We start from the raw sequence: 14,696 nt of genomic DNA, 5'->3' as shown, positions 1-14,696 counted from the left end.
TACCATATTGTCTGTGCACCTCCACAATCTGTGATGTATTGACCCTCACAACATAATGGGTAGGACTGTGCTATTATCCCCATTTTACAGATGGAGAACTAATTCACAGAGGGGGTAAATGACTCTCCTGAGGTCCCACGGGTAGTTTGGAGCACAGCTGGGAATTGAACCCTGGTCTCCAGGTGAGCTTCCTAACCACTGGATCATCTTTCCATGTGCATATGTTGGGGAGGTGCGGGGGGATTAGGCACTGTCTCACCAGCCTCTTTCTACAGCAGTGGTGCCCATTTGTGCTGGTGTCGGTGCCCATTTGCCAAGATATAGTGAAATATTTTGGAGAGAGCATTGGCCCAAGTCAGATGGGGCTTAGGGTGAGAGCTGGGTGGAGGATTTTGTGTGCAGCTGGTAAATTTGGGGACTTAGGGCATGTCTATGTGGGGAGTTATCGTGCGACAAACTGGGATGTAAATCTACAGTTTGACACAGCAGTAGCTCAAAGTGTACTAGAGGACGTTTAGTACTCAGTAGCAGGGTGCGCACTCCAGCTAGTGTGTGTCAGGCTACAGTGCTATAGATTTACACCAACGTCTGCTCTAACTCTCCATATAGACAAAGCCTTATGTAGCACTTTGCAAACATGAAATACTTAATTTCCTCAAAACACATTTGATGTAAGTAAATGTGTCCATTTTTACGGATGTGCAAGAGGAAGTACAGAGAGGACAAGGCAGACACTGTCATACTTGCACGTATAAATTTAGGTAGTTAGTTAAGCACTGAGGGTGAAATCCTCCCCCCCCCTGAAATCAGTAGGTTTACCATTGAGTGCCATGGCATCAGGATTTCGCCTCTAAATTTTTCAGAGGCGCTGAGCATTCACCGCTCCATTAGTATCAGTGGGAACTGTGGGCACTTGATCACTCTGGATTTACTTGCTTAACTTCAGGCACCCAAGTAAGTCCACATAAAAAGTGTCAGATCAGGGATTAGACCAGGGGTGGGCAAACTTTTTGACCCGAGGGGGTTGCATAACTGTATGGAGGGCTGGGTAGGGAAGACTGTGCCTCTGCAAACAGCCTGGCTCCCACCGCTTCTCCACCCCCTCCCACTTCCCACCTCCGACTTCCCCCTTCAGATCCCCATCCAACCCCCCCACGACTCCTTGTCCCCTGACCATCATCTCCCGGGACCCCCTGCCCCTAACCATCCCCCAGGGACCCCACCCCTAGCCAAGCCCCGTGCTTCCTGACTGCCCCGCCCCCTGACAAGCCTCCTGGGACTCCCACGCCTATCCAACCCCCACCCCTGTTCCCTGACTTCCCCCTGAATCTCCACCCCATCCAACCACCCCTGCTCCGTGTCCTCTGACTGCTCCCCGGGACACCCGCCCCCTTTCCATGCCAGAGCCAGCCACACCATCATGCTGCCTGGCAGGGGCAGCAGACCAGAACGCTGGTGGCACAGCGCACTGAGGCCGTGGGGGATGGGGGACAGTAGGGGAGGGGCCAGGGGCTAGCCTCCCCAGCCAGGAGCTCAAGAGCCAGGCAGGAGGTTCCCGTGGGCCGTAGTTTCCCCACCTCTGGATTAGGCCCTTATTTAGTTCATATTTCATCCTCACTTTCAGGCTGTTAACTGCCCCTCCTTGTGGCAAATTGTTGTGCTGGCTCAGCCTCTGGCAACCAGCCATAATGGAGCTTGTGGTATCTGTAGTTTCATCAGTGGTAGACTGAGCAGCACTGCCTCCTACTGTTGTGAAGTAATTTGAGGACTTCTGAAAAAATCAAAGGGCCTAGGATTTTGTTTGTAACAGGCCCCAAAGGCTAGCCGTGGATGGCTTTCAGAGAATTGTGAATAATCAGAGATCTTTAGGAAGAATCAGTGGCACGCTTTCAACACTTTTGTTACATTTTCAAAGCTGGTTGCTTACTTTTGTTTTCATTGCAAATCGAGATTTTTTCCTTTGTTTCTAGTTCTTCTGAAATGGGAGGGACTTGTAGCCACAGGCTTTGTGGTCCTACAAAGAGCGGTGCTGGTAGTGATCAAATAATGAATGTCACAAATCAGTATCAGCGCTAATCCCATAATTCCACACACTCATAACTTTCTGGAAAAAAAATCTTTGGGGGCTGCCTTTCTGCACCTCCCCTCTCTCCATCCCCTCCCCAGGTTTGGTCTTCAGCCAAAGGTGAAATTTTCTGAGAAATCCAAACAAAATCTCTTCATCCATTTGAACATATTTTTTCCATTTTCAAAAAATGATCGAGGCATTTCCTCCCCCCCTACATACACAGTTCAAGGACAGCTGCAGTTTGAAATCTGGGGCCAGGTCCTCATCTCTTATAAATTTCCATTGACCTCAATAGTTCCACTTCAGTTTAGACCAGTTGAGAATGTGGCACATGGCCTATAAATCATGCACACTGACAAGTACAACCATGACCAGCTGGGAAACATGGACTACATATTAAGAAAATTACAAATAGCTAAAAGTTGGCAATAGCTGTTTCACAGTAGAATATTCTGTTATGGCTGAATGCCCAGGTTTAGAAAGAGGTATTGCATGTATCTGTGTGCTTCCGGAATCGTGACCTATCAATGAATGTTGTTAGGTGTTTAAGCTCTTGTGCCTGGTTTAAGGGCTTACTTCACTTAAGAGGAATCTCAGCCCGGTGCATTGCCATGTGTGGCCCTGTGTATGACTTAGGCCTAAGGTGGCCATATTTTCAGAATAAAAAAAATGAGATAACTTTTGTTTGTAACATTTTTTAGGGTTGTCAAATAATCATAAGTATACTTTCTTAATAAAAAAATGTGCTGGTGTCATTACTGCCAGCTGCTGACTCAACTGCTGACATGTGCACATTTCTCACAGTACAGTTCCAGTAACTTAGTGCTCTGAATGAGTATCATGGAACTCTGAGTAAGTCTCATGAGCACTTGCTTTGGGGAATAGAACAGGTTTGATTCTACTACATTCATTTGACTTTTCTATTCACTCCAAACTCTGTTCACCATATTGAACATTCATTCCAGTGGACTGCTTCTTCCTTGTAAACACAGAGCACGTTCTACTTTATGTCCTGTTGCATCTTGAACAAACATTTTATAATTATAAACACATCAAACAATTTGGTCATTGCAGATGTGCTGAAGAAAAGATCCTGGGATACTTGGACATCATAGAATCATAGGGCTGGAAGGGACCTTCGAGAGGTCATCAAGTCCAGGCTTTGTTTTGGGGCAGAACCAGAACCTAGATCATCCCTGACAGGTGGTTGTCTAATCTGTTCTTAAAAACCTCCAGTGATGGGGATTCCACAGCCTCCCTGGGAAGCCAATTCCAGAACTTAACTATTCTTATAGTTAGAAAGTCTTTCTAATATTTAACATAAATCTTCCTTGCTATAAATTATGCCCATTACTTTTTGTCCTACCTACAGTGGACTGGGAGAACAACTGATCTCTCTCCCCTTTATAATATCTCTTTAATATGTGATCTAGCTTAACAATGACTAAAAGTCACATTTTACAAGTGGCCATTCCTTGGCTGTTTGGGAGAATGTGTGGAGTGAGTTGTTGGGTGTCCCTTCAGTTCCGAGGGGGCAGTTGTCCACATCATACAAACTACCATCACAACTGGTTCTAGTTAGTTGCCTTGTTAGCAATGTCAATAGACAGACCAAAGGCAAAACATATATCCGTGCATGTTAATTAGTGAATGCTTTCAACTTTCACTGATTACAGTGAAAGTTAAGGGCACTCCAGCATTTCAAAAGATCAGCCTCTGAATATCTATGGACACTGAACTTGTCTGTTTCTTTCTCTCTTTCACTCTTCTTGCCAAACCCTATCATGCTGTATCTCAGATAACTCTTCAGTGCCCGTCAGCATGGTACTTTAGCACTGTAAGGCCATGTCTACACTATAAACTTTGGTTGACACAAGTTATGTCAGCATAAAGCTGCCACAGTAAATATATCACATATGCACTTGCATACTTGGATCCTTGTGTCAGCACTGCACATACACACAAGGAGTGCTTGTATCAGTGCAGAGTGTGGTGCACCATGGGAAGGTTTCCCAGTGTGCAATGAGCCACCATCCAATGTGGTGTCTTTTGGGAAGTTTTGGCAATGCATGGTGGGGCATAAATATGTCATCTAGGGATGACTGAAGGAAAGGGTCAACTTCCCAGCATGCAAGCATCTCCATCCCATAATGTCATCTATATTCCATAAGTTTTGCGCCTTTTTAAAAAATCCCATGAACCCACACAGTCCTCTTCGCTGTCCACCATCTCTGACAGAAGCATGGAGCCTGCACAACTTTGCACCATTGTCATGGCAAACACAGGATCTAAATCCTCCAGTATTTGCAGAGGTGCAGGAAGAACCATGGCACCGGAGGACATGACGATTTCTTGGAGAACGAATTACTGGGGGACACAGGAAGAAACAACTCAAGGTTGTTGGTAGTGTTTACAGAGCAGCTGTAGGTGGTGGTGTGTCACTTCTGGGCTCGAGAAAGGAGCACTGACTGTTGGGATCCCATCATAATGCAGGCATGGGATGATCAATAGTGGCTGTAGAACTTTTGAAACTGCAAGGCCACATTCGTGGATCTATGGACTGAGTTCACCCCATCCCTTCAGCATAGGGACAGCCAATTTGAAGCTGCGCTGACAGTGAGGAAGTGAGTGATGATTGCACTGTGGAAACTTGCAGTGCTGGATTGCTGCTGGTCTGTGGGAAATCATTTTGGAGTTGGAAAATCCGCTGTGGGAGCCATTGTCATGCAAGAATGCAGGGCCATTAATCATCTCCTTCTACGCAGGACTGTGACCTTCAGCAATGTGCAGGGCATAGTGGATGGATTTGCAGCAGTGGGGTTCCTGAACTGTGGTGGAGCAATAGACAGAGCACATCTCCCTATTTTGGCCCCAGATCACCTTGCCACAGAGTACATCAACAGAAAGGACAACTTTTCTATGGTAATGCAAGTGTCAGTGGATCACCAGGGATGTTTTACTGACATCACTAATGGCTGATCAGGGAAGGTGCATGACACTTGCATTTTTAAGAACAACGAACTGTTCAGAAAGCTACAAACAGGCACTTTCTTTCCCGAGTGGCATATTATCATTGGCGATCTTGAAATGCCAGTAGTCATCATGGGTGACCCAGCCGACCCATTGCTCATAAAGCCGTACACTGGCCACCTGGACGGCACCTAGGAACAACTCAGCTACCAGTGCGGCAGGTGCAGGATGACAGTTGAATGTGTTCTTGGTAGATTAAAGTGTTGCCAACATTGTTTATTTACCAGGTTGGATCTCCGTGGGGAAAAAATATCCTAATGGTTATAGCTGCCTGCTGTGTCCTGCATAATATCTGTGAAGCAAAGAGGGGAAAATGTGCTGCTGGGTTGGAGCGGCTTTCTGCTGAGTTTGACTATCTAGACACAAGGTCTATTAGAAGAGCTCAAAGCAGAGCTATACAGCTCAGGGAGGCTTTGAAAGAGCACTTTAACAGCGAGCCACAGGAATGTATTGTGGTGGACTGTGCTCTTCCTGGCCCTGCTATTTTGGGGCCTGTTAGGAATTATGTGGTGGTCAGTGCACATTTATTAATATAACGCTGTCAATGCACCTGTTAAGTTCGCAGAGCTTGTTGTACATTTTATGGTTATTGCATTTTGTCACTGATCCTGTGAATTCTCACACTGTACAGTAATAAGTGGGTGCTTTCAGAACTGGTAGGCACTCGGCAGCATATGCTGTGCACTAATAAAGATGAATTATTTTCTAAATAATAGAATTTTATTCAGTAACAAAACCAGGGCAAAAAAAATCTGAGCAATTTAAAAGCAAATTCATTAAAAACTTAATAAATTAATGGAACAGAACTTAATTGGGGAAAGAACATTCATATCTATTTTACCTACACATACACTGACCTGTGAAAGCCATAGTTGCTGCATGTGATGCTCTAGTTGTCCTTAATATCCTGTGGGGTGGAATAATAGGGGTAATGATACCACATGAAATGGTGAGGGAGTGATATAGAGAGGCCCTAGACTGGAGTTCTGCGTGGACTGTAAAGGGAGATGAACCTGGATTGATGAACATGTAGGCCCACAAGACTCTGTAACATCAGTCTGCTGTTTGCTCCCAGAGAAGCCCCATTATGTCCCGGTGCACCTCCCTCTCCCTTTTCTGCTGGGACTCCTGGGCCTTTCTCCTGTTAGCTCTTTCCTGCTCCAGGCCATCTGCAGTGTCTGTCCTGCAGGCCCCTTGCGCTCACTCTGGGCTAGCGCTCTCAATATGTCAGCCCGAGTCCTCTTCTTTCTCCTCTTTATCTGGCTGAGGCATTCCACAGGTGTGGAGGAGGAACACTTGAAGACTGCAATGGCAGCTGCTGCAGATTAAACATGTGCCATAGTCAGTGTAGTCACAATGGAGAGTGACAGTTAAGGTTAAGAACTCCCTTCCCTTGCTCCCCGAAAGCATTAAGACATGCTCACTGACACGTCTGCTTTGGTGTGCTTGTGCAGGGCACCACTCACAGCACCAATCATGGTAAGTGTGGCTCACCAGGTATGAGGGAAATGAGGAGAGAATTTCTTGGTTGCATAAAACTATGAGTATAGGGCAATGGCACTGAATACTGGGACCGTTTTCCATCTACCTCACTTCTGAAGGTAACAAAGGCACAGAGAGCACAGCTGCTACTAGAGTCCAAAAGCTGCCCAGGCCTGTATGCTACTAGCCTGTGACTGCAATAGTCCCTGCCAAACTTATCACAGGGTAGTGTGGGAATGTGTCCTACCACAGAGGAAGAAATAAGACTGCCATCCCTAGAAACCTTCGGGAGAGGATTGCACAGTACCTCCATGGAAGTTTCATTCAGATTTTTCAAGAGAGTTCAAAGGACATGCCTGTGTGCATAAACAAATTGCTCTGCATGCCATATGCCCCCACCCCCTGACAGGACAATGAAAAGCAGATAACAACTGTACCTCTGTTTATTGTACCGCTACCTCTTCTAGCACAAATAAACCAATGAAAAGTCGAAAGCCATGTCCTGTTAAATTGGGGGCGCCATTACTATAATGGGAAATAAATGTACAGAGTTACACAAGGATCCTTTCCCTGCATCAGGCTCACCCATGCTCGACTGATTAGACTGCTATGGCATCTCAAACAGGTCCTGACCTGCAGTATAACTGGACTCCCCAGTCACATGTCTCTCATCTTCCTCCTTGTCATCCTCCACGTGCTTCTCATCCTCGCTGTTCATGCCAGAGCCTGTAACTCGGGCTCCTCAGAAGTATCCACAGTGGTTTGCAGGATGATGGTGGGGATTCTGCCAAGTAAGCAGTTCTTTGTAAAAGTGGCAGGTGTGCAGCTTAGCACCAGCTTGACTCATCGCCTCCCCAGTTTTCTGATACGCCTGCTGCAGTTCCTTTGCTTCCACGTGCCACTGCTGGTCTCTGTTGTACCCCTTCTCCTCCATCCTCATAGATGTCCACATTTCGGTGGCTGATATGTAACTCTGCTTGCTCAGCCTCTTCCCCCACAGACCAAGGAGATGCAATATCTCCTTTCTACTCCTGGCCACAGCACAATTGGCACGGTTAGCAGGGCATTTATATGCATCAATGGAGAGCTGCTAGGTGTGCTCGCCAAGCTGGACAATCAGGAAAAGGCATTTCAGAAATGTATGGGACTTTAAAAAGGACAGGGGCTTTCTGATCTATATGACCCCTGGGCAATGAAGTTCACAGTTGTGACCACAACTGTCAGTGTGGGGCATTGTGGGACAGATGCTGGGACTGCTGGGATTACTATAAGTAATGCAATGTCTACACTCACACTGCGTTGACCTCAGTACATTGACCATGGATCAACTTCACTCATGGAGGTGGTGTTACTGCATCGCTGTAACGGGGCACTTATATCAGTGACAGGCAAATTTAAGTGTAGATACCCACACAACTAGATTGGTGCAAGGAGGCTTACATTGACCTAACTTTGTAGTGCTGACCAGCGCTAAGCAATGGTCCCACCAGATCACTGTTGAGAGGCATTAGCTGTAGTGTGAGAGAAGCTGGCCCTGCCCCGCCTGTGCCATACCTGTACTGTAAGTTAACAGAATTTTGGAGTCTGGGATTGTGAATCCTGCACCAAGTGCTAGGAAATAGTTTTAAAATATGCTAAGCAGATTTGTGGTGTCCATGCTCTGATTGTCTCTGCATGAAATTTCCCTCAAGATTTTGTACTGTTTCTTTATCTGCTTCCAGCAGGGGGAGATGGGTCCAGAGAGCATTTCTACTGGGAAAACAAAAGGACTGTGATATATTTTAATTGCGAGGCACTCCCTGAGATTTTATGTATGGTTCCAGGTTGTTTGGTTGTTTCTGTCCCTCTCTCTTGCATCCATTTACCTATCATAATAAATAAAATTGACTAGCCTTGAGGGATTACATGTTTCAGAGTTTGAGACCCTGGAGTGAATTTCTTCCACAGTCCGCATTTTATTATGATGATTATTAAATAGTTACACGATGGTACTGCCCAGAGGCCTCAGTCAGGACTGGGATGCTTGTGCTAGGTACTATATAAATACATGGGAAGATGAAAGTTCCCAGTCACTCTTTCCCTTGCAGTTTCATCTTGGGGGAACTGGTCTCTCCCTGCAGCCCTCCTCCATTATTGCCCATGCAGTTCCATCTTCTGGGGGAAGTTGGGGGTTGCAAGGGGATTTGACTTTCACTCTGAGTTCCTGAGATGATCAGAACTTTCTGGATGGTCTTGATTCTCTCTTTGTCCCTGGTGGGGGGCTCTCTCTCCTCAATTTTTAATTGTATGGGGATTTGGGGTGTCATATGAATCCTGGGAATGATTTATTTTGTTTGCTCTTACTGATGCCCCCTCCATCATTTTCTCTATAAACCGAATTGATGCCACTCTCCATGAAGTACACCCTAAATATATTTCACTAAACATTGAATTTAGATTTAATGGGATAGATATTTTCGTCTAGGTAAATACTTAGAGAAAAAGAAATATTCAGTGAGCTTTAGCATTGTGTGGCAGATGCTCCTCACGTTGCATAATTGTTAATCTTCGGCAAATATGTTTTCCTTACTCCACTGGCATTTACCTGACATACAATAGCACTTCTTAAATATAAATGAAATGCATATGGGAGACCCTGTAAAAATAAGGTTGTATATCACACTTCTGTCTGTTTGGCATGAAGCGATGAATTCCACTATAGTCAACTTCATTACTGTGCCAACTCTCACCACAACAGTAAGCATCCTCACAGCCATGCCCAGGTCAATGCCAGCTGGGTAAGCTTCCTCTCGGCAGTGCTATGCTCATGCCAGCTTGGACACCAGCAGCGTGAGCTTCCTCGCAGCAGTGCCTTGGGAATAGGAGCCTCTGAATTGAAGCTTTCTGGGGAATTCTTTTTCAGCACCATCGGGTCTTTTTCAGGACTAGGGTGAGGTTTGATGAAACCCCAGTGGTCTAGGCCTTCTCTCAGCAGTGCCCTGGCAGAACCAGCCCCTTGCTGCAGCAGCTTGAGAGCATTAGTTCTCATTGTGTTGGCTTAACCCTTTGGTTTCTGGTAACTTCCCCTTGTTGGTCCCATTGCCCTCAAGTTCCCCCAGAGGAATTCTCAGTCTCTTTCATCTCCTTGCTTGACTACAAAGAGCTAGTCTTTGCTGCTGCTGCTGCTGCTGCTGCTGCTGTCGAAGCTGTATCCGCTGTGAGGGGCCCAGACCCTTATTTCCTAGTGCTGGGAAAGTTAGGCCTGGTCTCCAGCACACATGGAGATTGTTTAAATACTCATAGGAAACCTTCAGCACAAAGGGGACAAGGGGCTGTTGACACCCCCCCACACACACTTTGGGTCTCCCTTGTTCTCTGTAACTCTCCAGAAATCTGACTCTTGGGAATAGAAAACATACAGGGGGCCAAATACTGCCCCTCCCTTGGCAATGGGACTGCATGGGGCAGCAACTAACAGCCAGGCTGCTCTTCAGACCCTTTGGTTACCTGCTCTTCTCTTGTCACCCTTTCTATCTTCACCCTTCATTGCTGCTGCCCCTAGCCCCAGTGCATTAGCCCCTGAGCGTGTTACATGTGCAGCTGTAACTGGCCAGCCATCCCTAGGAGCAGCTCTTTCCATCCCTCCTCCTCTGTGCAGGGAGGAAGGAAGGCATCAGCAGTAAAACATACAGCTATTCCTCTCCATTAATTTAATCTCCCGTCTCTTGTGATGGTGATAGTATGTGAGCTAAGGGAGTGTTCCCCAGGTCGACAAAGCTGCTGCAGGGATCAGGGCTCAGCTGCCAGTGCTGACATTCGGGGAGGACAGACTGAGTATTCACACTGCGGACAACTCAATATGAGCATTGTCTCCCATTTATCCCTCAAAGGCCAGAGTGTGGGGGAACTGTTTATCTGGTGCAGGAAAGAGCAAGAGGGAAAAAGCAAGATTTAGCCTGAAAAGTCAGTTGCCAAGAATGTTCCTCTTTAAATCAACTAGCTTCTGATTTCAGGCCACGCTGCCAAGTTCTTTCTCCCTCTTTCTAGCCTTCTTCTTAATATTCCCTGTATCTCTCCCTTCCTTTCCTCCCTGCCCCCTTTCCAGCATCTCTCTCTCACTCTGTCTTCCTTTTTCAGCTCCCTGTTTTTCTTCCCCTTTTTCAGACTCCCTGCCCTCTTCCTCTCTCATCCCTCTGTTCCAGACTCCTTTCTTCCTCTCATCTCCCCTTTCCCACTTCTCCCTGCTCCTTTTCTCATCCTCCTTGTCTCTCTCATCTCCCCTCCCCATCCTTCCTGTCTTCCTTCTCTTTATACATACTTCTCCAGCCTCCTCCCCATCCTCCTTTTCCCAATGCCCTCCACTCTCCCTCTCATCTTTCCTTTCCAATCTCCTCTTCTTCCCTTTTCCCCTTTATCCCTTTCTCATCCCCCTTTTTTCCAGCCCCCTCTGTCCCCTACTCCTGCCCAGTCCCATATCTCCCTAACTTAGGTCTCTTTCTAAGTTCCCAAGTCCCTCTTCTGAAGGAATCGGCCAGGCCTCAGATGGAGCTGTTGTCGTGACAACCTAAAGGAGCATCAGGCTTTGATCAGGGCTGGCTTCTGCTGAAGGGGGCAGTTGTGCGAAGAGGTGGGGGGTGGGGTGTGTGTGCCCGGTTGGGAGAGGGGAAGCGGCGGGTGGGTTGCACAGGGTGAGGAAGACAGGAGATGCTGCTGTTCAAGGCTTCACAACCCCCCCCCCCCCCGTGCTCCTACTGTAGTGCTGAGCTTCTGTTTCACTAGTAAGGCTCCCTCCCTCCCCCTCCTTGCCTCACTCTGCCTGGGAAAGTGGGTTAGGAAGGGAGCTCAGTGCTCAGAGACTGCACAGCCACTCACAGGAGCAGGAGCATCTGCACACGGAGGGGAAGCACACAGGACTCTTTTTTCATTTTCCTTTTTTAACCGTCACTCCAGACAGGCTTAATTATTTTTTACATCTGTATTTTTTCCCCTCTTGCTTCATTTTGATCTCCTCCCCAAGCATCCCCCACACTTCTTTTTTGTTGGAGTTTTTTGCTCAGACTTTTTGGAGAATTTTTATTTTAGCTAAGCCAGCACGAGACTGAAAGGACCGAGAGAAAGTGGCAGCTAAGAGAGACTGCAAAATCATCTCTTCCTGGGGTTCTCCGGCAGAGACAGAGTTGCACATTATTTTTACTGTGTTTTCACATACTGCTCTCTATCTAGCCATATACACGTGCAGAAGGAGAGAAGTACATACATTGAAACTCAAGCAGCCCAGCCATGGGAGGAAGGGCTCAGCCTGATCGGAAACAATTACCTTTGGTCCTACTGAGATTGCTTTGCCTTCTCCCTACAGGGCTGCCAGTCCGCAGCTTGGATTTTACCCGAGGCACCGATAACATCACCGTGAGGCAGGGGGATACGGCCATCCTCAGGTAGGGCATTTTGCCAACTTTTTCTTGTGTGTGTGTTGTTTTACTCCCTGAACTGCAGTAGTGATTGCTGCTAGAATTGGGGCTGTGTGCATGTGTATTTCTGTACCTTAATGTCACCCAAAAGCTTCTGAAATTACCCCTCATCCCACCCTCTGGAAAAGAAGGATTTTACTGGGAAAAGGAAAATGTGCTCATGCACATGTGTGTTTCACTGGCCCCACAGTATCAATGGATAAATTGAAAGGGGTCCAGCTGTGCTTGCCAGATGTTCAACTGCTCTCTCGATACTCCATTTTACTCCTATGCAAAACTTTATCCACTGTGTTGCCAGAACTCTGATATGAGATCCTTTTGGAAGGTATGACTTTTATTTGTTTAATACATTGGGGCGTCTCATTTTAAGGGTTGGCGAAGTAAAGAGAGTAACAACTCTGAGATCCGTCTGAGTTATGTCTCTGGTCACTGTAATGACTTCCCTTCATAGCCAAGGAAATGCATCTATACTGTATATACATGTACTAATGGTTCTCATGGGGGTATTGTTGCATGGGAAGGATGATTTTCTAGTATTGTGCAGAGCTAAGATTAACTGCTCCCTGTGGAGGCTTTGTAAGGGTCATTCCCAGGCTATCTGGGCTTTGAACAAACCAATGTCCTACATAACTAAAATAAAATAAACTATCTCCCACACACTCCTTTTCAAATTCTATGTTTACCCAACTTACCTACTGCAACTTCCCCTACTGGACGAACTGTAAGTGTGTGTGTGCATGTATGAGTAGCTGATAGTGCACAAACCCTGGAGCGTCTAGAGAGCAATTCCCTAGCAAAGCTAACTGCAGCAGCAAAGTTTTCTTTCTCTTCCTCTGAAATAAATACTGCTAGATGTCACTAAATGTCCTGCTACATGATCTGCTGTGCCCTGCATCTCTCCCTTTAGTGATGGAGGAGTATGTGTGTAGGGAAGATGTTAGGAAATAGGGAGGTGTATGTGTATGTTCGTTCCTTCCTTCTCTCATTGCTTGTGTGTTGGGTTGTTTTGATCCTGGAATATCCTTTCAGTAGATTTCATTCCCTGGCTCTCCAGACTTGTTAACTTGCATGTAAGATCTATCCACATGGAGTAATAGGATTTGCAAAGTAATTCATCCGCCTTGCGTTCATGATGGAAGGCTTTAGACTTGACATGGAAAACACCTAACAATGAGTGCTGCATCTGACTCCAGAGTCCTCTCCCCTCCTTCCACTCTGTGGGGATTCGTATATTTCATTAACCCTTTTCAGCAGGCCTCCCCACCCTAGTTATATGCTGCAGTTTTTAAATGCAGGTTTATTCCACGGCTCACCACTTTCGATGAGCAGCAGGGGACAGTGTTTGTTGGATGTGCTCAGAACATATGGCAGCAACCAAGCTATTAAGCTCACTTGAGCACCCCGGTCATTGAATTTCTATTTCTCACTTAACCCTGCAGCCCTGGAGTTTATCGAGATGCTTTGTATTAAAACTGCATTTGCAGCGGCATTAAATGTGTGTAGCATTGAGGTGGTATTTGTAACTGCCATGTGTGAGGGTTTATCAGTGTGATCAGAATAAGGATATGTATGAGAGCGTCTCAGGCATGTGAAGAGAGTTGCCAGTGTTGTACCAGACACTAAAAGTGATCCAGCTGCGTGAGCCAGATGTGCAGTGAGTTACACGCTCACACAAGCTCTGCATCTCCTAGCCTTATTACTTGCCCCAAGCAAGATGATGTTCCTGGATTGGTGGATCTCTGTCAGAAGTAATTGTGGACAGCATACATGCATTCGCTTCCTCAGCCAGTCTTCCTAGGCTCTTTAAAGAGATATGACAGGCTGTGTGGTGTTGGTTCCTTATGACAAACAGTTCTACTAGGTATGGCTTACTACCACCTTTCTTATGTCGTTTCACTTCTTGCCTGAGAGGAAATGGGGAAAACTTGACTGGTTAGGAGCCAGGGCTGCCACTTGGGGCTGGGATGGTGAAAAACGTCCTTTCCATTGACCTTAAGTCTCTGTGATCTGGGATGAAATTTCATCCTCACAGCATTACAGCAAGGACCTATTTGTTGGTTTCCCCCTACTGTCTCCTCCCCAATTCTGCATGAAGGGTCTCATTTCAAGAGAGCCTTCCATTGCTTGTATGCCCACGGCCTTGTCTGCACTGCCATTAATTTTAAATGCTCTCACTGTGATACTCTTTCTGGTGCAGCTCCATCAATGATAGCAAGAGTGGAAGAGTTACCCAAACCTTGTGCTGGCCCCCTGCACAGGGGTGAACTTAACCCTTAGTCATTTTTTTAATGCCCATCATGTCACCAGTGGAACACAAATTGGGTGAATTATGCTCAGTTACAGCAGAGATGTCCAGTCAGGTCACCAGAAGTACTCCCAATTTACACCAGTCTCAAAAGCTGATTCCCAAGTACCACTGAGGCAGTACTGTGTGTCCTTGACTCCCAGTGACTTCACAGAGAGATTAGACTCCTAAGCACCTCCCAGAAGATGCTCAGTTGCTTGGAGGATCAGGACCTCTCTGCCTGCAAAATCTAGCTAACTATTCTTGAGTGTTTCCAAGCACACAAGAAAAAAAAACCTGATTTTGATTTATTGCTGAAAAATATAAAATTTGATCCAACTTCTGAATAAATGGACAGTTTCCAATTTGACCAAATGTTTAAAAA

At 46.3% G+C, this 14,696-nt stretch overlaps 1 protein-coding gene across 7 annotated transcripts in view; it reads left to right on the top strand.

The window, feature by feature from the left end:
- Positions 1–14,696, top strand: part of LSAMP (limbic system associated membrane protein) — a 1,474,250-nt gene that overhangs the window by 965,523 nt on the left and 494,031 nt on the right. For 5 of the 7 annotated variants that reach the window (XM_030533410.1, XM_030533393.1, XM_030533387.1 and 2 more), the window contains one exon: positions 11,916–11,994. In XM_030533410.1, coding sequence (XP_030389270.1) covers positions 11,916–11,994 — 79 coding nt within the window. Of the gene's footprint in view, positions 1–11,379; positions 11,995–14,696 lie in introns of those variants that run through there. The other 2 variants (XM_030533379.1, XM_030533402.1) reach the window with 2 other exon arrangements.

This window comes from Gopherus evgoodei, chromosome 1, assembly GCF_007399415.2.
Source record: "Gopherus evgoodei ecotype Sinaloan lineage chromosome 1, rGopEvg1_v1.p, whole genome shotgun sequence".
Lineage (NCBI taxonomy): Eukaryota > Metazoa > Chordata > Testudines > Testudinidae > Gopherus > Gopherus evgoodei.
Note: the sequence above shows the minus strand (reverse complement) of the source record. Positions and strands in the feature narration are given on the sequence as shown.